This window comes from Sorex araneus, chromosome X (assembly GCF_027595985.1).
Source record: "Sorex araneus isolate mSorAra2 chromosome X, mSorAra2.pri, whole genome shotgun sequence".
NCBI classification, from domain to species: domain Eukaryota; kingdom Metazoa; phylum Chordata; class Mammalia; order Eulipotyphla; family Soricidae; genus Sorex; species Sorex araneus.
Window position 1 is genome coordinate 335,671,217 of NC_073313.1, and position 23,887 is coordinate 335,695,103.

The window sequence follows — 23,887 nt, forward strand, 5'->3', positions numbered from 1 at the left end:
ACTACCAGGAGTAATTCTAGAATGCAGAGCCAGAAGGCACCCCTGAGTGTTGCCCGGTGTTGCCCCCAAACCAAATCCGAACAACAACAACAACAAAAAGAAGCATCATCTTGTTTCTGTTTTGCCTTGTTCCTCCGCAATTATCTTCAAACCATGCCCAAATCACACTGGATAATTAGGAAGGTCATCACCCTGCGAACCCTCCTGTGCAGAAAAAAAGCTACCAAAACCCAAGGGACCACCCAACCACGCCCAGCCAATGCTGCCTCAGACTCAGAAACGAAAGCAATGCTTACACCATTTTTATTAACCAAGTGAAATGCACAGGGAGATTCCAGGTTTCCTAATTCTCTGACTGATCTGCCCTGTCAGAACACGGGTCTCTCTACCTAGACCTCTGGGGGACCGGAGAGGAAGAGAAGTAGTAAACGAATCTAACCGCAGGGATGGCGGTTAGTCTCCAGGCCAAAGAGTGGAAGTATTCGTGGGTCTTGCGGAACCCCAGGCGCTGGTAGAGGCCCAGGGCCGCGTACTGCAATGAGCTGGTGCTGAGGACAACCGCCTTGTAGCCCTGGTCCTGCCCGAACTGGAGCACAGTCCTCACCAGGGCCTTGGCTATGCCCTGGCCTCGGTACGCTGAGTCCACGCACAGGTGGAAGAGCTCTAGGTGCTCCCTGTTCAGGGCGGGCTCCTTCACGGGCAGAGCCCCCACCGTGCCCACCACCCGGCCCTGGGACTCGGCCACCCAGAAACAGGAGCCCGGCCCGCTCAGGTAGTATTTGCTGATGTCAGACATGTCGCTGTTCAAAGCCATGACTATGAACTGCAGCCAAGGGACCTTGCCAAAGTACTGTAGGGCAGGGAAGAGCAAGAGGCCGGCCAGGAGGGTCAGAAGCCAGGAGCCAGTGAGGAGGAGGACGGCCAGGGGCCCTCCGAGGAGGAGCGCCATGGTTCGGGGCAGCTTCAGCATGTGGTGCGAGCTGGTGAGGGTGTGCTCGTTCATGGAATCCGAGAACAAGTCCACGACCTGCTTGTGGTCCCGTTCCTGGTACTGGCGGATGTGGTAAGATGCCATCGACATCCTTCAGATCTAACTGTCCAAGTCTGTGCGACTGCGAGAAGTGTCCCTGAAACCGTGTGGAGTCAGAAGGCCGGTGAGTCCCCAGCATCTCTGTCCCCGCCCCGCTTCTGGTGACTCTCTCTCTGCTGCTGGTGGAGCAATGCCTTGGCGACTGCAGGGCTGGGACCTGCCATGGAACCCTGCGGCGTGCCTGTCTGTGGGACCCTGAGCCCCTCACTGAACCTCTCTGGGCCTTTTAGGACATGATACAGGCTTGGCAGAGGTGGGGGCATATTTATTTATTTATTTTGGTTTTAGGGTCACACCTACCAATGCTCAGGGATTACTCCTCGCTTGGCATTCATGAATTGCTCCTGGTGGTGCTGAGGGGTCCATATGTGATGCCAGGGATCACCCAGGTGGGCAAACATGTACCTGCTGTATCGACTCTCTGGCCCAGAGGTGAGGTGTTTAAGCAGCTGCAGAGCCATCAAAGCCAATCACTGGATACAGACTGGCCTGAGCGTGAGGAGGTGCAGGCCCACCCAGCCCCACCATGATTTTCCCCGTGTCCTTCTCTCACCTGCCTAGAGCCGCTGCTCCCTGAATGTCCTCAGCCTCCGACCTGCATCCACGACACTGTCCAGGGCCTCCTGGACCTCAGAGAACCAGACTGCGGCTGTGCATTCATTGGCTGGCCCTGATGGTTGGCAATCATAAACCTCAGAAGGCTGTGGACTGCAGCTGGACTAGGTCACCGCTGAGTCCAGCCCCCTTTCTCTTCATGAGTCACCAGGGAGAATCTGAAGGATGAGTCCAGGCCTGGGGCAGCTCCAGGTCTTCTGCTCTGCGGACACCCTTTAGCCCTTGTAAGTTCTGCCTGCAGGGGCCCACTGACCCCTGATGTCCACCCCTGATGTCCAGAGGCGAAAGCACTGATTTCTCAAGACCTCAAGGCCAGCCAGGTTCCTGAGCCCTGTGGGGTGCACCCCTCTCTGGGTGTCAGGCACCCCGGTCTGAGTCCGGGCTCTCTCCTGCCCAGCTCCCCGTGCTCAGAAGCTGGATTCTCCTCCCCGTTGCTGGCGGCCCAGCCCGGCCTCCATTCAGCTTCCCAGCCCTGGCCCTCGCCTGTCCGCTGCCCCCGTGCCTGGCTTGGCCTCTGCCTACAGCAGGGGTGACAGTGGCCGGTGGCTGCGGCACAGAGCAGCTGCCGTGTGTCCTCGGGGCCACACCTGGGCAGTCTCGATGGACAAGAGCAACAGCCAGCCGCGCGTGGCCCTTCCTGAGACGTCCATGTGCTGTCGGGAGGGCCAAGCTTTGTCAGGCCTGCCCTGCACCTCCCCCAGACTCGGTAGCTCCCCACCCTGGATTCTCACTTACCACCATCACCCTCAAGCTTTTCTGAGAAATGTCTGTCTCCTGTGGGCCTGGGAGCAGGACAGAGAAAGTGCTGAGGTGGTTCCTGCAGCCAGGACCCTCATGGACATAGGAGGACAGGACATGAGCCACAGCCTTCCCCCTCCACCCCACCCCAACAATGACAGGGTTGAGGCACCTGTAAGCCTTCCTGGGAGCTCCTGGACAGAGACTGGGGAGGCCTCTTCCTGCCTCTTCCCCTTTGCCCTCACATCCCTAATCTCACCCTGCCTCTGCATCTTTTGGCTACAAGGTGCTGAGTTTCTGGGAAGGCCTGGAGAGGCCTGTGGCATTTCACACTAGTGATCCTGGGAATGAGCCTTTGGGGAATAATAAAGCAAGAAATTGCCCAGCCCTGAAGTAATGGAAAGGCAGCTGGAGAAACATCCCTTTTTGATGCGAACCCTGCGCTCCTGGGAGCCGGAGAACCACTCAGATGCAGAAACTGAGGCACTCCCCAGAGAGGAGTGGACGCTTTAGAAAAAGAGAAGCTACAGAATAAGCTAAAGGTCATGATAAAAATATAAAAGCAAGACTAGAGCAATAGTATGGCGGGTAGGGCACTTGCCTTGCACATGGCCAACCTGGGTTCGTTTCCCCGACATCCCATATGGTCCCTCAAGCAGCAATCATAAACCAGGAATAATTCCTGATTGCACAGCCAGGAATAACCCTTCAACATCTGCTTTTACCACTCTGGAGAAACTTGCAAGTATTCTCTCTCCCTTTCTCCTCCCTCCCCCTTTTTTATTTTGAGAAGGAAGGTGGCTTTTGGGCCATACCCACTGCACTGAGACATTACTCCTGGCGGTGCTCAGGGGACCATATGGGATGCCAGTGATTGAACCGTGACAGCCGTGCACACTGCAAGTACCCTATCTGCTGTTCTCTCGCTCTGTCCCCTTGAAGAATTGGGTTTTTTTTTTTTTTTTGAGGCAGAGTGATGGTACAGCAGATAAGGCTTTTCCTTGCATGAGGCTGCACAAGGCTGATCTGGATTCGATCTTTGGCATCTCCTAGTCTCACGAGTTCCACCAGGCGTGATTCCTGAGCACAGAGCCAGAACTAAGGAGGTCTCCAGGTCACCTGGCCGCATGTGGATCTTGGACCCTGACCTCCTCTGCTGGTCACACTCCTTGAGTCACTCCTTGAGCCCTGTGAGGTGTAAACAAGAAAAACAAACCAAAAAGAAATATTTTTTTTTGTCGATAAAACTATTCTGCCTCACTATTTTGCCTCTTCCATCTTTTCTGCAGGGAAGACAGCACTCCTGGAATGCCTGTGTGGAGATTCGGACTGGCTCTTTCTCCTGCAAGGAGCAAATCCTTGCTCCAGCCTGAGTGCAAACTCCCTAAGAACCTGACGCAGAACAGCGTGACGGCTGCCTTGTGGGTTCGGCAGATGTGTGCGTCCATGTGGAAGAGGTGCTGAGAGCAGATTTCACCACTCCTGGCCCACACCAGGCAAGTCCCCACGTGGCTGAGGTGAGTGGTGCAGAGGCGAAAGCACTGATTTCTTGAGACCTCTTCTCTCACTCCCCACTTTACCCAGCCACCCGTAGTGACACCGCAATGACACTGCTTCCGTCTGCCTTCCTAGAAAATTAGTGTTGCCAGCATGACTTAAAGTACAGCAGGTAGGGTGCTGGCCTTGCGGGAGGCTGGCCTGGGTTTGATGGAACCCAACCCAGGTTCCATTCTCTGACGTACCTTAAACCTCCGCCCTCTCCATCTGTCGTGGCCCTCCTGCCTCACCTCTGCCTGAATTTCCACAGACCACAGCCTCAGCTCAGGAAAACCACTTGCTCGCCTCTTCCCTCACCTCCTCTTTCTCTCGTGCAAATGTGCACAGACACCATGGTGGTCCCCATGCTCCCCACACACCCACACACATTCAGTCATCAGTTTGGTTTTTTGTTTTGTTTTGGTTTTTTGGCTTTTGGCTTTAGGGCCACACCCAGTGGTGCTCAGGGCTTACTCCTGGCTCTGCATTCAGGACCCCTCAGGGATCCCCCTGACAGTTGCTCAGGGGTGCTGGATAGAATCCAGGTTGGTCATGTGTAAATCCAGACTATTGCTGTAGGCCCCACAATAAGAGTTCTTGGTTTGGGGCCACACCCAATGATGCTCAGAGGTTATTCCTTTCAGTAACGGTATTGCAAATCACAGTGCTGAGAAGGAAAGTATGAGAGTGGGGGAGGGGGAAGGAGAGGGGGAGGGAGATAGAGAAAGTGGGAGGGAAAGGGGGGAGAGAGAGAGAGGAAGACAGAGAGAGAGAGACAGAGAGAGAGAGAGAGAGAGAGAGGTGCAGGTTGCAGGAAGAGGGCTGGGAGAGGTGGATGAAAGCAAAAATGGAGACACTGGTGGTGGAAAATGTGCCCTGGTGAGGGGAGGTGGAACACTGCATGACTGAGACTCAGTCTTGAACAACTTTGTAACTGTGTATCTCACAGTTATTCGATTACAAATTAAAAGCCAATTTCTTGTCCTTCCTATCTAGAGCCTGGCTGAATCTTCAGTTTAACTTCCAGTTACTCTTAGACCAGGATCTTGGCCGGACCTGGGCACAGGCAGACACCATCTCCGGAACTCCAAGAACTTTCCTAGCAGCTGCCGCAGCCCCGGGCAGTGAGTAGCCCCTGGCGAGCCTGGTTGGAGGAGCGTGGGCCAGCGCCAGGCCTCTTCCCGCAGGTGGAGCCCCTCACACCTCACCTGGACAGCCAAGCACCGGAGAGACACCAACTCCTCCCCTGAGGGGAAGCTCGGGCTTACGGCAGGGCGGCCACCGTGTTGAGCTGAGAAGGAAACTGCTGGTTTTATTGTTTTGCGGGCCACGGGGTCACGTTCACAGTGACTCCAATTCAAGGAACTTCCTGCAGCTGGTCTGGGGGTTGCATGTGGAGCCGCGGGGACGGCAGAGCTTAACTACCAGCACGGGAGGAGTGACCCGCTACCCTCGGCCCGGTGATCCCGCCTCAGCGTGGCCGTGCAAGAGCGCCCAGCCACCTCCACTCTACCCAGGGAAGGAGGAGAAGCTCAGGCCGAGACGAGCGGGAGCCAAGGGCTCGGGGCACACGGAGAACTTTGCTTTCCCGACACTGGAAACTCAGCGCCATGCGAACTGCAGGGGCCGGTCCAGGGCATGCACGGGCTCCGTTCCTGTGCAGAATGTTCTGGAACACACACCCTGCCTCTCTCCGTGTGATGCCTCCAGCAGTGAATGGACTGTGTGGCCTTTTCGTGACCTCTTCCATGCGCTCTCCCAGCCGCCATGGCGCTGGCGACCACAAATCCCTTCTCGGCCCTCTTTAGACCACAGGTAACTCTCTGAGAGCAAGAACTGGTTTGTCTGGAACAAATACAGTCATTTCATTGTGACCTAGTAAATCGCTCAAATGCTCTGAGTGGCACCAGGGGACCTCCCCGGGTCTCAGGCATGACACAGCACCCTCCAGGGAATGCCTCCTGCGAGGGTCGAGGCCCCAGCATGAGTCAATAGCGACCCAGGAGGCAAAAGTGCCTATGGGTGATAGGTGGGTGAGGAGCTCTCTAACCCGCTGCTTGACTAGCTGACATCTGAGAGAGAGCACAGGGCAGGTTGGCAGGCAGCGGCCTGCAGAACTAGGGGCCTGGCACGGGACACGGTGGATGAGAAGCAGAACCAGGGAGAGACGGAAGGAAATGCAGCTGGGGGGAGTTGAGTTGGGGGAATCTTAAGCAATTAAAAATATACTGCGGGGGCTGGAGCGATAGCACAGTGCGTAGAGCGTTTGCCTTGCATGCGGCCGACCCGGGTTCAATTCTCAGCATCCCATATGGTCCCCTGAGCACCACCAGGAGTAATTCCTGAGTGCAGAGCCAGGAGTAACCCCTGAGCATCGGCGGGTGTGACCCAAAAAGAAAAAAAAATATTGTGTAGCACTATTCACCATAGCCAGAATCTGGAAACAGCCCGAGTGCCCAAGAACAGATAAATGGATAAAGAAACTGTGGCACATCCACACAATGGAATACTATGCAGCTGTCAGGAAAAATGAAGTCATAAAATTTGCCTATAAGTGGATAGACATGGAGAGTAACATGCTGAGTGAAGTGAGTCAGAAGGAAAGGGACAGATATAGGATGACTGCATTCATCTGTGGGATATAAAATTATATATAGTATAAGAATGATATCCATTCTGATGGCCAGGGAAAACAGGGGTTGAGAAGACTGGTCACTGTTGAACGAACCACAAGTGTGTGTAGGACTGAGTGTAGGAAGGATAGAGAAAAGAGACCACTGTGGCTGGGAATGATCACGCTGGACAAGAGCTGAGGATTAAAAGTAGGTAAGGGATATTCTGAATAACGTTTCAGTATCAATATTGCAAACCACAGTGTCCAAAAGGAGAGATAGAGGGAGAGAGAGAGTGAGAGGGAGGAAGAGAGAAAGGGAGGGAGGGGGAAAAGAAGGGAGGGAGGAAGAGAGAGAGAGAGAGAGAGAGAGAGAGAGAGAGAGAGAGAAGAAAAGCGCCTGCCATAGAGGTAGGCAGGGGGGCAGGCAGGGGTTGGGGGGTGATGGGAGGGAACCTGGGGACACTGGTGCTGGGAAATGTACACTGGTGGAGGGATGGGTGTTGCAATACTGTATGACTGAAATCCAATCATGAACAGCTTTGTGGGGAAAAAAGGATATTAAATAAAAGAGAAAAAAAGAAAAAAATATTGCAGATATCTGTTGGATGGGTGAAAGGTCTCACTTGCGGAAGGGAAGTACGGATGCCAGCTGGCAGGCCCGCCTGTGCATTGCTGGCAGAGGAGAGAGGTGTGTGAGGACACTGCGGGTTGGAGAGGCCAAAACATGGCTGTTTGTCTCACCATCTGGCTGCAGGGGGCCACCCTTGGGTCACTCCAGGGACCCAGTGAGGGGCTCTCGACCTCCACAGCAGCACACTCAGTACTGGTGAAGGTTCTAGTACCACCACCAACACAGGCTGCTGCTCCTCTATCAGAATTTTTCCCCGCTTTATTTAAACAGCATGGTTTACAAAGTTGTTCATGATGGTTTGTTTTTGTTTGTTTGCTTGTTCATTTATTTGCTTTTTGAGTCACTGCTCCGGGGTTTCTCCTGGCTTTGCACTCACGAATTACTCCTGGCACTGCTCAGGGCACCTTATGGGATGCTGGGGATCGAACCCGGGTCAGCCGCATGCAAGTCGAATGCCCTTCCTGCTATACGATTGCTCTGGCCCCCATGATGATTTATTACAGGCATTCAGTATTCCAACATCAATCCTGCCACCACTGTCACCTTCTCTCCACCGATGTATCAGCATTCTTTTTCTCTTTCAGGGTTTTGTCTTGTGGCCACACCAGGTGTGTGCGGGGCTTACTTACTCCTGTCTCCGAACTCAGGAATCACTCCCGGCAGGCTCCGGGTACCATGTGGGTTGCCATTATAGAAACCAAATCAGCTGCATATGAGGAAAGAGTCTTACCTGTTGTACTATCTCTCCAGCTGCAAATTTCTTTCTTTTCCTTTTTTCCCTTTCAGTTTTTGGACCACAACCTGCCATACTCAGATCCTACCCCTGGCTATGCTCAGCGATCATTACTGGCAGTGTTCAGGGGACCATAGGCGGTGCCAGGGATTGAACAGGAGTTGACTTCATGCAAGACAAGCATGCTTCCTGCTGTATTATCTTTCTGGCCCTCCTGTATCAGAATTCTACAGGGACAAAGAAATCAAGCTTGAGTTGCCATAAACACCAGAGTCCAGCATTTGAGGGCAAAGGCTGGGATCAGACAGGAGTGGCAGGTATGGAAGCTGACTGTCCTGTTTGCTCTCTGTGAAAATGCTCAGTCCCAGACCCCACCTCACGCAGGTCACAGGACCGGGTCTCAGCCAGTGGGACGTGAGGGCAACACTGCAGATGCTCGGTCCATGGCCCCCTTTCTCCAGCTTCCCACTTCTTTCCATTCCCGACCCTGAGCCCAGAGCAGACTGCTGACATCACTGGGCCCATCCTACTCACGTGACTCCCCTTACCCTCCTCCGTACCCTGTAGCATGCGACTATCTGGGACCATCTCGAGCCCCCAAGATTGTTAACAGACACAGCAACCTGCAGAGCCTTGAAAAAACACTGATGGGGGTCAGAGTGATAAGGACAGCGGGTATGGCGCTTGCCTCACAGGTGGTCAACGTGGATTATGGGTTTGAGTCCTGGCATCTCATATGGTGCCGTGAGCACCACCAGGAATGGTTTCTGAATGCACAGCCTGGAAAAACCTTGAGCACTTCAGGGTTATGCCCCAAAACCAAATCAACTAACCAAACAACAACAACAACAAATAAATAAAACAGGGGCCAGAGAGACAATAGAGCAGGAGCAGGCATTTGTCTTGCACCCTGGTTCGATCCTCGGCAGCCTATATGGTCCCCTAAGCACTGCTAGGAGTAATGCCTAAGCATTTCTGGGTATTGTCTCCAAACAAAAACCACACAAAAAACCCAACAAACAAAAACATCCCCCATTGTCTTGCTTCTGTTTTTATTGTTGCTTTGAAATTATCTTCAAACTAGGCGAAAAACATGCTGGAAAATCAGGAAGGCTATCACCCCACAAACCCTGATGTGTGTACCAGAAAACTACCAAGACCCAAGCGACCGCCCAATGTGCCTCGGACTCAGGAGCGAATGCAATGCTTACACCATTTTTATTAGCTAAGCGATTATTTCAGGTTCCCTTATTCTCTGATCTGCCGTTCCAGAACACGAGGTCTCTCTACCTAGACCTCTGGGAGACCGGGGCAGAGGGAAAGTAATAAACAAGTCTAACAAAAGGGATGGCGTTTAGTCTCCAGGTCAAAGAATAGAAGTACTCCTGGGTCTTGCGGAACCCCAGGCGCTGGTAGAGGCCCAGGGCTGCGTACTGCACTGAGCTGGTGCTGAGGACAATTGCTCGGTAGCCGTGGTCCTGCCCGAACTGGAGCACAGTCCTCACCAGGGCCTTGGCTATGCCCTGGCCTCGGTACGTGGAGTCCACGCACAGGTGGAAGAGCTCTAGGTGCTCCCTGCTCAGGGCGGGCTCCTTCACGGGCAGAGCCCCCACCGTGCCCACCACCCGGCCCTGGGACTCGGCCACCCAGAAGCAGGAGCCCGGCCCGCTCAGGTAGTATTTGCTGATGTCAGACATGTCGCTGTTCAAAGCCATGACTTTGAACTGCAGCCAAGGGACCTTGCCAAAGTACTGTAGGGCAGCGAAGAGCAAGAGGCCGGCCAGGAGGGTCAGAAGCCAGGAGCCAGTGAGGAGGAGGACGGCCAGGGGCCCTCCGAGGAGCAGCGCCATGGTGCGGGGCAGCTTCAGCAGGCGGTGCGAGCCGGTGAGGGCGAGTTCGGCGATGGTCTCCGAGTACAAGTCCACGACCCGCTTGTGGTCCCGTTCCTGGTACTGGCGGATGTGGTAAGACACCATCGACATCCTCTGGGTCTGACTGTCCAAGTCTGTGAGACTGTGAGAAGTGTCCCTGAAACCGTGTGGAGTCAGAAGGCCGGTGAGTCCCCAGCATCTCTGTCCCCGCCCCGCTTCTGGTGACTCTCTCTCTGCTGCTGGTGGAGCAATGCCTTGGCGACTGCAGGGCTGGGACCTGCCATGGAACCCTGCGGCGTGCCTGTCTGTGTGACCTTGTGCCCCTCGCTGAACCTCTCTGGGCCTCTTTGGGACAAGACAAAAGAAAACCTTGTGGGCCAGATATACATGGCCAGTACATAAGGTATTTGCCTTGTACACGGCCAACCCCAGTTCGATCCCTGCACCACATACTCCGAGTCAAACCAGAACTAAGCCCTGAGCACACACACCCACAAAAACAACTTGTCATCTTGGGCATTTGCAGAGAGGCAAGCCCTTTCCCCCCCTTCAAGTCTGTCTCAGCCTCTTGGGATAGTATGGGGTGCACCCTACAGCTGCCACACTGCGTGTCCCCTCCTGTGCCCGTCTCCCAGCCCCCACAGGTCAGGAATCAGTCTGTGTTCCCAGCACAAGGCTCAGCAAGGCCCTTCCAGAGGTCAGGGCATAGTTATTTATTTATTTTGGTTTTTGGCCAATGTTTTTTTGCCAATGCTCAGGGCTTACACCTGCCTCGGCACAGGAATTACTCCTGGTGCTGCTTATGGGACCAGATGGGATGCCAGACACCACCTGGGTCGGCCACGTGCAAGCAGACGCCATGCTTGCTGTATTCTCTTTCTGGCCCAGAGCTGGCATTTTAAGCAGCTGCGGAGCCATCAGAGCCCAACACCAGGCACGGCCTGCCCTGAGCGTGAGGAGGCGCAGGCCCAGGCCCACCACGACTCACCTGCCACCCCGTGTCCTCTCACCTGCCACCACCACAGAAGTCTTGACTGGACTGCCTAGAGCCGCTGCGTCCTGGATGTCCTCAGCCTCCGACCTGCACTCATGACACTGTCCAGGGCCTCCTGGACCTCAGGGAACGAGGCTGTGGCCGTGCCCTCATTGGCTGGCCCTGATCTACAGTCTTAAATCTCAGGAGAGTGTGGACTGCAGCTGAGTCCGGCCCCCTTTCTCTCCTTGGGTCACCAGGGAGAGCCTGAAGGATGAGGCCAAGCCTGGGGCAGCTCCAGGTCCTCTGCCCTGCGGACACCCTTTAATCCCTGTGAGTTCTGCCTGCAGTGACCCCTGATGTCCACCCTTGGGCCAGCCATGCTCCTGAGCCCTGTGGGGTGCACCCCTCTCTGGGTGTCAGGCACCCCGGTCTGAGTCCAGGCTCTCTCCTGCCCAGCTCCCCGTGCTCAGAAGCTGGATTCTCCTCCCCGCTGCTGGCTGCCCAGCCCGGCCTCCGTTCAGCTTCCCAGCCCTGGCCCTCGCCTGTCTGCTGCCCCCGTGCCTGGCTTGGCCTCTCCCTACAGCAGGGGCGACAGTAGCCAGTGGCTGTGGCACAGAGCAGCTGCCATGTGTCCTCGGGGCCACACCTGGGCAGTCTCGATGGACAAGAGCAACAGCCAGCCGCGCGTGGCCCTTCCTGAGATGTCCATGTGCTGTCGGGAGGGCCAAGCTTCCGTCAGGCCTGCCCTGCACCTCTCCCAGACTCGGTAGCTCCCCACCCTGGGTTCTCCCTGGCACTTACCACTGTCACCCTCAAGCTTTTCTGAGACATGTCTGTCTCCTGTGGGCATGGGAGCAGGACAGAATAAGTGCTGAGCCGGGTTCCTGCAGCTAGGACCCGAGGGACATGTCCAAAGGGAAATGCAAAGAGAAATGAGGGAAAGGGGCCTGAGCCACAGAACACCCGCCCTGGGGACAGGGCGGCGCCTGTAAGCCTTCCTGGGAGCTCCTGGACAGAGACTTGGAGCAGGTTTGGTTGAGAAGGCAAGGCAGCGGAACTATTAAATGGAAAGATCTCTGGGTTTCCCTTTGACCAAGTTGTCACACTTTATGTCACCAGTGACGGAGCCAACTAACAGTGGTGCCTCCTTAGGACATGCAATGGGAAGTCAGGGGAGGGGCCACCAAGGCTCCTATTGCCTTCAAATGTTTAACCCACTACAACCAGTGACAAGTCTGGATTTTTGTGTGGAATTCTGAAAGAATTGAGGTAAAGTGCCATGATGTCTACGGCTTTCTTTCAAACAGCTCAGCAAAAATAAATAAATAAATAAATAAATAAATAAATAAATAAATAAATAAATTGCTGAGATCTATGGGTAGACAAGGAAATTAAACAATGAAAGCAAGCAAATGTAGCAAAGATTGTTGTTTCTCATCATGGAGACATTATGTCCTTGTCTGAAGTTTTCCTAAGATGTTGCAAGTTAAGCCTTCTGTGTTCATAGTTTTTTTTTTCCCTCTAATAAAAATTTTATTTTATTGAATCACCATGTGGAAAATTACAATGCTTTCAGGTTTAAGTCTCAGTTATTCAATGCTGAAACAACCATCCCTTCACCAGTGCCCATATTCCACCACCACCAAAAAAAAAAAAAGCCCAGTACACCTTCCATCCCGCCCCCTCCTCTCCCCCGTAACTGATAAATTTCACTTTACTTTCTCTTTACTTTGGTTACATTCAATATTTCAACAAAAATCTCACTATTATTGTTAGGAGTTCCCCACTAGAGTCAGACCTGTTGTGAAGAGATATGAGGTCGGTTTTGGATTTCTGTACTATAGCAACTAAGTCCAGGGAGATTTCTTCCAGATATTGAATCATTGCAAGCTTGTAAACCCCATCTGTGGTCGTCATAATATGGTGGTCCCCACGCCCTTCACCCCCGGCAAGGAAGAGGCAAGAGAGAGAAATACCTTTCCCCTCCTGGGCAGGCATGGGGCCGAGGTTTAGTTCTCAGTCTGGAGACATTCTGCAAGGAGCTGCCCATGCCAAAAGTAGTTTAGTTGGCCTCTGGAGTCATGCTCTGTTCATAGTTTTGTTAGTGGACATTGGCATTACATCCCATGCGATTTGGTGTTGTAGTGTTTGGACATGTTGTGCTGCCACGAATACTGCTGTGTGCTCCATAAAGTCTAGGCGAGGGCTGGAGCGATAGCAGAGCAGGTAGGGCGTTTGCCTTGCATGCAGCCGACCTGGACTTGATTCCCAGCATCCCATATGGGCCCCCAGCACTGCCAGGAGTAACTCCTGAGTGTAGAGCCAGGAGTAACCCCTGTGCATTGCTGGGTGTGACCCATAAAGCAAAAATAAAATAAAACAAAATATCAGTGGTTTCAATAATAATAATAACAATCACTGTCACTGTCATCCTGTTGCTCATTGATTTGTTCGAGCAGACACCAGTAACATCTCTCATTGAGAGACTTTTTGTTACTGTTTTTGGCATATCCGATACGCACGGGTGGCTTGCCAGGCTCTGCCGTGCAGGCTCGATACTCTCGGTAGCTTGCCGGGCTCTCTGAGAGGGGAATAATAATAATAATAATTGCTCCAGCCCCCAGAAATAATTTTTTGATTATTCTGTGAGTCATTTAATGTTAACAAGCAATATAAAATAAATATTGTAGGCCTGCTACAGGGGTGGTTTGGAAAAAGGAGACAGTGGTGGAGGGAAGGGGACAGTGGGGGTGGGATTAGTTGGAATATTGAATGCCTGCAATAAATCATCAGGAACAACTTTGTAAACCATGGTGTGTCTAAATAAAGTCAGGGACACATACAGGGATGCTCAGACGTTCTTTTCAATTATTTTGTGGGTTCAAAAAATTTTTAGACGTTACAGACTATATGTTTTCTCACATAGGGTTGAATGGACACCAAATCAGTAGTTTCCAACACAGAAAGTTTCTGTCAGTTACTGGCAGCTTAACACCTGGCCCACTTAAATATGTAGTGACACTATCATATTGATATATTATCACAAATGCTTATTTCCATCTTAGCAGTCAATGAAATATTTCTGTAAGCCTATAGGCATTAACAAGTTGAAAACCATTGTGTTAAGTAGGACATATACTTATTACACTATATGCAAAGCTTAGCATGTAATTTATTATTTGTGATCATCAGGAAAATCATTAGTGTGTTCCCTAAGTATTTTCACCTCTCCATGTTCAGAATCACACTTCTCTACCCTTTAAGTTTAGCCCAGCTCTGTGACTGTCCTTGGCCAATAAAACATAAGGTAAGGGGTATCTGTCACTTGTACATGGAAGCTTTAAGAACCACCATAATTCTGTGTTCCCTTCCTGCTGTGCAGAGGCTGTGGCTGAGAGGAAGCCTTCAGCACACCGGTTCCTCAGTTATCGTAGTCAGTTGATTCCCGCTAGCTCTGTCCAATGAGCAGAATACAATACTTCTTTTCCATAAGGAGCCAATTAGCTTTAAGGACTATTAGCCTAACCTAGCCCAGAAGGCCACAGCTGTGACACTTGGGTTAACTCCTGACTACCACTTGTTTTCCTAACAATGCTCTACTGAGGGTAAGAGATAGTATAAGGGCCAACGTGTTTGCCTTGCACATAGTTGACCCAGATCCCTGGCTCAGCATATATTCCCCCAAGAATCACCATGAGTGATCCCTACCCACAGGCACGTGTGGTTCAAGCTCCCACCCCTAAAAGAAAATGTCTTACTGAAACAGCTATGCTGATTACTGATACACTGTGGATGCTTTTGTATGATGACAGCACATCTGAGTAGTAGCCTTAGAGACCCTGTGATTCAGAAAGTCAAAAATATTTACAGATCACCTATTTATAAAACATCACTCTATACTAGTTGGGTGACCTAGGGAAAAAAATAACAGTTTTATAACCTTTTATATGAGTGTAAGAGTATAATATAGGCGTAACAGTATCTGTCTACCTTATAAGGTTTTGTGAGATGAAATTAATTCTTGCATATAAAACATTTGGAACTAAGTTAGGAAGTGGGATGCTGAAGGAGCCAGATGTGCAGACAGGGACAGGAACTGAGCAATAGAAAATCACTAAGCCAGCACATGAATGGCTCCTCCGCTCCTAAAAGACCATGATCCTGGAGGCCCACTAACTACTTTTGGCACCCAGCGGCTTCTTCCAGAAATGACTCTAGACTGTGAACTAAGCTACGGTCCCATGCCGTCCCGGGAGGGGAAAGGTTTTTCCTCTCTTGGCCTTTCCTTTCCCTGGTGGCGGCGTGGTGACCACCATCTTTTAGAGTCCACTAACTGGAGGTATGAGCTTGTAGTAACGCGACTTTTGGCATAAATTTCTCTGGACTTAATTACTAAAATACCAGAAATCCAAAACCGCGTGGCCACTATTGCGGCTGTGCAACCTCATATGCTCTTTATTCTCAACAATGCAAAATAAATTATCAAATGATGCCTTTTTGGCAGGTCTGATGTTTTGGGGAAAATACCAAATAATAATAGTGAGTTTTCTGTTGAAATATTGAATGTAATCAAAGTAAAGAGAGAGTAAAGTGAAAATCATCAGCCACATAGGCGGGAGTGGGGGTGGTGGGATGGGAGGTTTACTGGGGTTCTTGGTGGTGGAACGTGTGCACTGGTGAAGGGATGGGTGTTTGATCATCGTATGACTGAGACTTAAACCTGAAAGCTTTGTAACTTTTCTCATGGTGATTTAATTAAAAAAAAAAATCACTAAGCCAAGAACCTAGCACACTGTAGACATCAAGAAATGTTGCCATTTATTGTCTTAATTACAAATATACATATGTATTGTACACATATATTTAAATAGAAATAGAAAACTGAAAGACATAAAACAAAAATAAATGTAGCTCTTAGATTTTTAAGAGGTAGGACTCGGGTGTATGTTCTTTTGCATACATTATTTTAATTTTTTCTATAATAATTATAATCATGAAAATCGATTATTTGATAAATTCTAAAAATTTTGTTAACATTTCCATCATTTCACAAAACATCTTTTGTTGACATTCTACAAATGATACCATCCAATAATGTCCCAGTACTTTCTTCTTGAGAACTTATTTTATATATCTATAAAAAAGAAAAGGCAAATTATTTGACATAGTGATATATTCCTATACTAATTTTCTTTTTTCTTTTTCTTTTCTTTCTTTTTTTTGGGCTCACATCTGGCAGTGCTCAGGGCTTACTCCTGGCTCTGTGCTCAGAAATCACTCCTTGCGGTGCTCAGGGAACCATTTAGAATACCTGGGATCAAACCTGGATTGGCTGCATACAATGCATATGCCCTACCTGCTGGACTATCACTCCAGCCAGCCCACACTAATTTTCATAATAAAAAACATATATAAGTGAAATTACTTACCATTCATCATTGCCAGAAGTTTCAATCTTTCATCTTCCTTCTCTCCCTCCCCCTTCCTTCCTTCTTTCCTTCCTTTCTTCCTCCCTCCTTCCTTCCCTCCGACCTCTATTATAAAAATTACTTTACTTAAAAGTAAGTTTCCATTCAAATAGCAATTGATAATTCTAAATAAAGAAATAAAATGTATATCAAATTTTAAAAATCTATCTCTAGACATTAGCTTCATACAATGTTCCATTTTACTTAAAATTTTTTTTAATTTTTGACCCGCACCTGACAGAACCTGGGACTATTTCTAGCTCTGTATTTGGAGGTCATTCCCAGGGTTCTCAGGGGATCATATGGTGCTGGGGATTGCCACTGGGCTGCCTACATGCAAAGTATGCGTCCATCCTGTTGATGAGTGCCATCTCTCTGACCCTTAGGTTACATTTTTAATGTACTTCTGAAGGTTTTAAAGTATAGATACTTCAAATTCTACATACTTTATTAGAGAATGCTTTTTGTTAATTGTTTCTACTTATATTTTACATAAACCCAAATCTCCCAAGTCTTTGTAGTATAGTTTTCAAATAATTGAAAGCAACTGTCTGGAGCCTGAGAAAGAGTACAGTGTTGTTCTGCAGGTGGCCAATCTGGGTTTAATCCGTGGCACTGTATATGGTCCCCAGAGTCCTGCCAGAGTGATCCCTCAGAGCAGAGCCAGGAGTAAACTCTGAACGCAGCTGGTTTGGTGACCCCCAAACAAAGTAACTGTCAAGTAATTATTTTTCAAGTAATCTTACATTACATTAGCCTTTCTTTAAAAAACGGGCATGGGGCCAGAGAGATAGTACAGTGGGCAGGGTGCTTGCCTTGCATGTGACTGACCTAGGTTCAATCTCGGGCATCCCTTATGGTCTCCCAAGCAACTCCAGGAGTGACTGCTGAGTGCAGAGGCAAGAGTAAGCATTGAGCATGGCCAAGTGGGACCCAGTAACCAAAATTTAAATAATAAAATAAAAAACACAGAAATGCTGGAGCTCATTAAGCAAACAATACCACTATCATTCTAAAAATATGAATATACACACCTTTTTAACTTCTGTAATATTTGTTACTTCAGGAAGATCTTTAAGAGGAATTTGATGACCTTCTACCTGAGATATAAGGTATTCTTGATTTATCTGTTTTCCTTCCTCTTCAACGTAAACAATTAGAACCGAAGTATCATTTGCTGACATGCCAAATTTTTTCAATGCCTCTGAAATCTGGGAGGAGGAAAAAAAGACAATAAACCCATAGTTCCTGTATTTGAAAATCTCTCCATCTGCCCGTTTGCCTGATCGGATCATATATTTAGAGTAACTTCAATGGTTCTCTCTGCCTGGATTTTCTCTTGATTTGTCCCTGTAACAGCTACTAGTTTTGTCTCTAGCAGTTCCTGCTTAAAACTATTCCAAGGGACCAAGCTCAGACTTCTGGGTCTAACACACACAACCCCCTTGCTCTGACCTTAGCCACAAGCTCCTGCCTTCCAGAGAACCTGGACCATTCAGGAAGCATCCTGCCGAACGTTTATCATACACTCACACTGGCCTCCGAAGTGCCCTCATCCTCCCGGGTGCGGCATCTCTCCCACGGCACCACCTCCCTACAGAACGAACTGCTGATCCTATGGGCTTGGCTTATTTTCATATCTCATTTATCTTAGGACACTTAAACGTGCATTGTGCATCTGCCTTCCCTGGGGATATATCTGCTGTGTCTGCTCCTTAAACTCAAGAGAACAGGGACAAGTTCTACTGATGATAACTGAATTAAATAGTTTCTTGAATTGTTTCAGATGTTTTCAAAGAAATAATATTTATCTGGTAACTTCTTCCCCAAGTATTGGGGAATTCCACTTCTATACATTTTAACAAACTTTCCAAACATCTGTACTTTTTGTTTTGAGTGTCACATTTGGAGGTGCTTGGAGGTCACTCTTGATACTGCCTGCGGGACCAAATAATACCAGAGATGGAACCTGGGGGTCCAGAAGGCAGAGCATGTGCTCAGCCCGTTGAGCTACCTCTCTGGCCCAGCATCTGTGTTTCAAACCGTGCCACAGGCTTCTTAACTTTTCTCTTGATATTAGTACCTAGCTATATCAGCAATGTTGGTAATAATGAGAAAATTTCGGCACTAAAAACCAAGATGGGTTGGGGTGTAGCTCAGTGTTAAAGCACTTGCCTTGAATATATAAGATCCTGGGTTAAATTCCTGGTACCACCACCAAAAAAAGGGGGGTGAGGGGGATGGAGAGCAACCACCCTTGGTTAGATCGCTGGCATTTCATATGGTCCCCTAAGCACCACCAGGATGATCCCTGAGCACTATGTTTCCTCAAAACCATAAATAAACAAATTTTATGAGAAAATTTCAGTGGTTTCCCACCCCCCCTTTTAAAATGTACCACATGCAATGTCTTTAGCACAAAAATGCTCACTACCATCAGTAATCATACCAGAAACTCTACCTACACATTGGGTGTGTGAGTAAACATATGTTAAAGGCTGCTCTTGGTACAAGGCAGGCATCTGTTGAATGGAAAAAACATGGAGTCTATTTTCAAGATTTCTGAGTGACAGATGCTCAAGATTAAACACAAATGTCCAAGCCTAATGTTTTACCATTCAGTATTTAGATATCTTTCAGAGGATATACCTGGCTCTATATGGTAAGGTCAGAGCCTTACTTAATTTAACTCAACTTTTATTTAAATGTAAAATGACTAGAGCTTATTTCCATAGGAGGGAGCGCTAAACCTCAACTCAGCCCAAAGCTTTTTTTTCCACTATTATTTTGCTTTGTTACAAGAAGATTTACATAAATTTGACCTCCAATATAATACTGAGGAAGATGCATGCTATCAAAATGAAGTCAAAAGAGATAAAGTGAGGAGATTCTGTATCAATTACATTGTTATTTGGGGAGAGGTTGAAAATAATTTCAGTAGACAGAGTTCTTGTCTTCATTTTCCCCAGTTTATAGAGGTGAACTGCTTTGTTTGCTGCCACAAGGATCTGAAATGGATCGACAATCTGTCAAAGAGAAGAAAATGAATCACACAAGAGAATCTGGTGCACCCTGAAGAAATGTGTCCTCCTTATAACACGTCGAGGATTAGACTTTTTTACTTCATCACACACACACACACACACACACACACACACACACACACACACATACACACACACACAAATTCTACAAGCTCTATACTCTTAAATTAGTATCTCAAGGGCCTGGGTGTTCAAGAAACCACAGAATTTCAAAGCTATAAGAAACTTAAGTAGAAGAAATAATTTAAAACATCTATCAAGGTCTACGATTATAGGAAAAGCCATATTCTAAACATTTAACCTGAATAATATTAATTCTCAAACCTACTCCCAGAAACTGGTATATTGGTATTAGAATTCACATACAACATATGAGGAAACTGAGACAAAGATTTTCTTTTTTTAGCTTTTTGGGTCACACCTGGCAATTCTCAGGGGTTACTCCTGGCTCTGGACTCAGGAATAACTCCTGGCTGTGCTCAGGGGACCATATGGGATGCCAGGGATCAAACCCAGGTCAGCCACATGCAAAGCAAATACTCTACCTACTGTACCATCACTTTGGCCCCAAGGCAAAGAATTTCTTGTTTTGAGTCTCAGCTCTGTGATCCACCACTGAGGGAACTTGGGCAAATTCCTTAGTTTTATCTATAAGATGCAGACGACCATAGTCCTTTCTTCAGAGGGTGTTGTAAGGAACGAATTAGAAAATGTTCAGGCTGGAGAGAAATGTTCAGTGCCTTGCATGCTGCACACCTGGGTTTGATCCTGGCACCACACATGACACCCCAAAGCCCTACCAGGAATGATCCCTAAACACAAAACCAGGAGCATGCTCTGAGCCCAGCTGGGTATGGCCTCCAAACCAAAACAAAAAGTGTAAAGCACCTAGAAAAAAGTCAGTACCAGAGAAGGCATTCTATAAAGGTTGACAGCTGCTGGATAACATGGTTTATTGAGTAACTCCTACAACAGTGCTCCTGAGGCACACACAATTCCATCAAGCACTAATAATCCTATATTGCTTTTCTCTTTCCTTTATGTAATTTGCGTGGTTTATTTAGTAATGTCCGTTTTGTATAGACAGAGGAAGACAGTTGATGCTATACTTTTGTAACATGGGAGTATCCATGTTATTTACAGTATCCTGGGTATCCATCATATTTACTTGACTTAAGCCTCAGCTGCCCTTACTTCCTAACAGCCCCCAAAAGAGGGTCCCGGCAAGGGACAAGGATGGACCCAAGGCAAGCTGTAAGCCACCCTGGTATTCTACTCATTGTTAAATTCAAGGCTAGTGAAATCTGACTCTTCTCCATGGAGAGGCAAGAACTTCTTACCTGAAGAAGACAATTTCAGGATGACCTCTAACATCACGAAAAATAACATATTTCTAAACCCCCACAGATCATTCTCCCTCGAGACTCACCATTCTAGGGTTTATTAATGAACCATCAATGGCCCCTTCCATGACTTTTTTCCTCAAGTCTCCAGCATTCTTCACATCTTTAAATAATAGAAGGGTCACTCTGCATTCAGGGAAGAGGTCCAGCTGATGTGTTAACTGCATCTCATAGATAAGCAGGATTCAACTGCACAAAAACCAAAAAGACCAAAAGACGTCTTTTGTTTAAAAGTTAACTTTACAATTAGCAAATATCCTTACTACTAATTCAATAGAAAGAACAATAACTAAGTAATAAAGTGATAGGGCTATTAAAGTTAAGGGGCTAGAGAGAGAGAGCACAGCAGGTAGGGCGGTTCACTTGCACGCAAACGACCCTGATTCATTCCCCAAACATCCCATTTGGTCCCCAAACACCACCAAGAGTGATTCCTGAGTGCAAAGCCAGGAGTAAGCTCTGAGCAACACCCTGTGACCCCCAAACCCAAAATAAACAATGAAAAAAATGAAATAAAGTTAAAGCAATCTCCAAAACAATTTCAGCATCCTCATGAGAAGTCTTTCAAATTGTTGCTGAACTGTTTCTGGCGTCTTCACCTAACTCCTGGGAACGGATCTAGGTTGCTGGTTGTGCCAATGAGGCAGGTCTGAGGCACACCTACAAGAGATGGGTCTGAGACACACGTACGGGATGGCTTGCTCAACAGAATCAGAGAATAACTCCGGCACACTTTCAGCATTAACAAAACCTCTCAAATTTTCAAATTAATTTTCAGATCTCACAACTTTATTTACATTTTAGCAGATCTTAGGTGCAAAGATTTGATTGGCTTGGGTTTGGGGTTTACACCCAGTTCAGTGTTCACTCCTGGCAGCGTACCAGTGACTGACCCTGGGAATCATCCATACAAAGCAAGCACCCCAGTCCTTTGAGTTATCCTCCCTGCCACTAGATATAAATATTAAAGAAAATCAGTTGGGACCAGAGAGATGTGCAGAAGGCAGCAACCTGGCATGTGGCCACTTAGGCCAACTCTAATTTGATCCCCAGCACTCATATGCTCCCGTGACCCTCCAGGTCATTCCTGAGCACAGAGCCAGAAACTGCCCTTGAGCACTGCTGAGTGTGGGTCAAGAACAAAAAACACAACAAGATCATTTCTTTTGCTTGTTTTTTGAGACACACCTGGAGGTGCTTACGGGCTTTACTCCTGGCTCTGTGCTCAGGGATCACTCCTGGTGTTACTTGGGGGACCATATGGGGTGCTGGGGATTGAACCAAGGTTGGCCATGTACAAGGTACTCCTGTACTGTCACTTCAGGCCAAAGAAAATAATTTTATAAAAACCTGGCATTTGACTCAAAAGATATATTGACTCAAAAGATATTCACAAATGGAATTTAAACAAAGAGCATACAATTATTAATCAGGGACTGGAGTGGGTGGGGTGCTTTTCTTACACATACTGATCCAGTTCAATCCCCATCCCATATGGTAACCCGGGCACTGCCAGGAGTAATTCCTGAGTGCAGAACCTGGAGTAACCCCTGAGCATCGCTGGGTGTGGCTCCAAAACAAAACAAAAATAATAATATTGGCTCTTAGACATCAGTTCAACAAAGTTGGGGCACAGCATATAATATACAAACACACCCAAAAAGCAAAGAGGATGACTAGAATAACTAGAAATGCATATCTATACCCTTTAACGGAAAAAAATCAGTACTGCAAATTTAAAACAATTTCAAAGTCTTAATGTGGCACTAGGGTAAGAAAATTTGACAGATTTGTTGTTTTATCCTTGCACTTGGTAGGTTTCATTTGTGGGGTCCTTTATCAAGGAATTAGTTGAAAAGGCAAGGATTTAAGTAAGATGTCCCTCTTATCACACCAACAGTAAAAATACTGAAAAAAACCTACTTAGCCAAAACCAATAGTGACACCCGTTGAAAACTCTGGCAGGGCCTGAGCCATAGTACAGCAGGGAGGGTAGCGGGCCTTGCATGTTCCAATCCCCAATACCACATATGGTCCCCTGAGCCCCACCAGGAGTGGACCCTGACCACAGAGCCGGGAAAAAGCCTGAGTACCACTGGTTGTGGCCCCCCACAACTAACAAAAGCAAAATTAAACAATCTTGGGGTACAGAGGTAGAGCACATAACATTGCAGCTGTGTGTGAGGCTCAGGGTTTGATCTGTGGAAAAATGGTGATGCAATAAACATGAAAAAATACCTGACTGTAAAACAAAACAAAATGTGGCCAAAAAGAGGTACAAACACTAGGCAGAGTTACATCTGACTTGTTCTCATGACAACTGGGGACACACACAGACACCCCCACACACAGACACACGCCCCTTTGGCTTCTTTCATGACAATCGGGGACACACACACCCCTGGCTTCTTTCCTGATAATTGCGCACACACACACACACACACACACACACACACACACACACACACTCCTGGCCTCTTTCATGACAATTGGGGACACATACACACATACAACCTGGCTTCTTTCATGACAATAGGAGACACACACACTCTTCGCTTCTTTCACGACAATTGGGATCATGGGGACACACACACACACACACACACACGGCTTTTTTCATGACAATCGGGTCACACACACATACACACTCCTGGGTTCTTCATGGCAATCGGATACACACCCTTGGCTTCATGACAGTCGGACACACACACACACCGGCTTCTTTCATGACAATGGGGGACACACACCCCTGGCTTCTTTCACGACAATCGGTCATACACACACACACTTGTGCGACAGAGACAGAGAACAGTACCGACAAGCGGACACACACGCGCGCGCACACACACACACACACGCACACACGCACACACACACACACACACACACACACACACACACTTGTGAGACCGAAAACAGTACCGACAGGCTCGCCTCGCGCGCGGTCCGACCACGAAACCGTCCCCCGGAAACAGAGCCGGCGGTTTCCGGAAGCCGGGCGGCGGCGGCGCCCTCCTCCGTCGGGCCCGGTGAAAGTCGTCCTCCCGGATGGCCGCAAGGGGGAAGCTTCCGGTTGTCGTCCGGCTCCTCCGGCTATTTCTTCCTTTCGTCGGGAACGTCTTCCCGCTTCGTCTTCCGCCCAGCAGCGCTGCGGACGCGAAGGAGAGC

General features: G+C 48.5%; 4 protein-coding genes across 6 annotated transcripts; 1 reads left to right on the forward strand and 3 right to left on the reverse strand.

The window, feature by feature from the left end:
- Positions 1-385: 385 nt before the first annotated feature.
- Positions 386-1,075, reverse strand: LOC101550682 (putative N-acetyltransferase 8B). Its single transcript, XM_004609258.2, has one exon. The coding sequence runs from the start codon at positions 1,073-1,075 to the stop codon at positions 386-388; it is 690 nt and encodes a 229-aa protein (XP_004609315.2).
- Positions 1,076-2,305: 1,230 nt separating this feature from the next.
- On the forward strand, positions 2,306-8,429 carry LOC129399917 (uncharacterized). The gene is made up of 3 exons (XM_055121340.1): positions 2,306-2,617; positions 5,112-5,794; positions 8,011-8,429. The coding sequence occupies exons 1-3, from the start codon at positions 2,306-2,308 to the stop codon at positions 8,120-8,122; spliced, it is 1,107 nt and encodes a 368-aa protein (XP_054977315.1). The 3' UTR covers positions 8,123-8,429.
- Positions 8,430-9,066: 637 nt separating this feature from the next.
- Positions 9,067-12,007, reverse strand: LOC129400027 (putative N-acetyltransferase 8B). 2 transcript variants are annotated; one of them, XM_055122469.1, is made up of 2 exons: positions 10,839-12,007; positions 9,067-9,985 (listed from the first exon to the last, which is right to left on the reverse strand). In XM_055122469.1, the coding sequence occupies exon 2, from the start codon at positions 9,937-9,939 to the stop codon at positions 9,244-9,246; it is 696 nt and encodes a 231-aa protein (XP_054978444.1). In that variant the 5' UTR covers positions 9,940-9,985; positions 10,839-12,007; the 3' UTR covers positions 9,067-9,243. The 2 variants fall into 2 exon arrangements, with proteins under 2 accessions (XP_054978444.1, XP_054978443.1); XM_055122468.1 differs by having other exon boundaries at positions 10,817-12,007.
- Positions 12,008-15,605: 3,598 nt separating this feature from the next.
- On the reverse strand, positions 15,606-23,887 carry TPRKB (TP53RK binding protein). Of its 2 annotated transcripts, none has more exons than XM_055121660.1 (5): positions 23,646-23,887; positions 20,746-20,908; positions 19,176-19,298; positions 17,307-17,483; positions 15,606-15,938 (listed from the first exon to the last, which is right to left on the reverse strand). In XM_055121660.1, exons 2-5 carry the CDS (start codon positions 20,884-20,886, stop codon positions 15,852-15,854), a joined length of 528 nt encoding a protein of 175 aa, XP_054977635.1. In that variant the 5' UTR covers positions 20,887-20,908; positions 23,646-23,887; the 3' UTR covers positions 15,606-15,851. The 2 variants fall into 2 exon arrangements, with proteins under 2 accessions (XP_054977635.1, XP_054977634.1); XM_055121659.1 differs by having other exon boundaries at positions 23,642-23,887.

What these genes read in the sequence shown, in the direction of transcription:
- LOC129400027 (XM_055122469.1), bottom strand. Translation starts at nt 9,939, where the DNA reads ATGTCGATGGTGTCTTACCACATCCGCCAGTACCAGGAACGGGACCAC.
- LOC129399917 (XM_055121340.1), top strand. Translation starts at nt 2,306, where the DNA reads ATGGACAAGAGCAACAGCCAGCCGCGCGTGGCCCTTCCTGAGACGTCC. An exon ending in ATGACAGGGTTGAGGCACCT is followed by an intron (nt 2,618 to 5,111) that starts GTAAGCCTTCCT and finishes GGCAGTGAGTAG; the next exon opens with CCCCTGGCGAGCCTGGTTGG. An exon ending in CGGCCCTCTTTAGACCACAG is followed by an intron (nt 5,795 to 8,010) that starts GTAACTCTCTGA and finishes TTTCCCTTTCAG; the next exon opens with TTTTTGGACCACAACCTGCC.
- LOC101550682 (XM_004609258.2), bottom strand. Translation starts at nt 1,075, where the DNA reads ATGGCATCTTACCACATCCGCCAGTACCAGGAACGGGACCACAAGCAG.
- TPRKB (XM_055121660.1), bottom strand. Translation starts at nt 20,886, where the DNA reads ATGCAGTTAACACATCAGCTGGACCTCTTCCCTGAATGCAGAGTGACC. An exon ending in CATTAATAAACCCTAGAATG is followed by an intron (nt 19,299 to 20,745) that starts GTGAGTCTCGAG and finishes TCTCTTTGACAG; the next exon opens with ATTGTCGATCCATTTCAGAT. An exon ending in ACCTCTCCCCAAATAACAAT is followed by an intron (nt 17,484 to 19,175) that starts GTAATTGATACA and finishes TCCTCCTCCCAG; the next exon opens with ATTTCAGAGGCATTGAAAAA.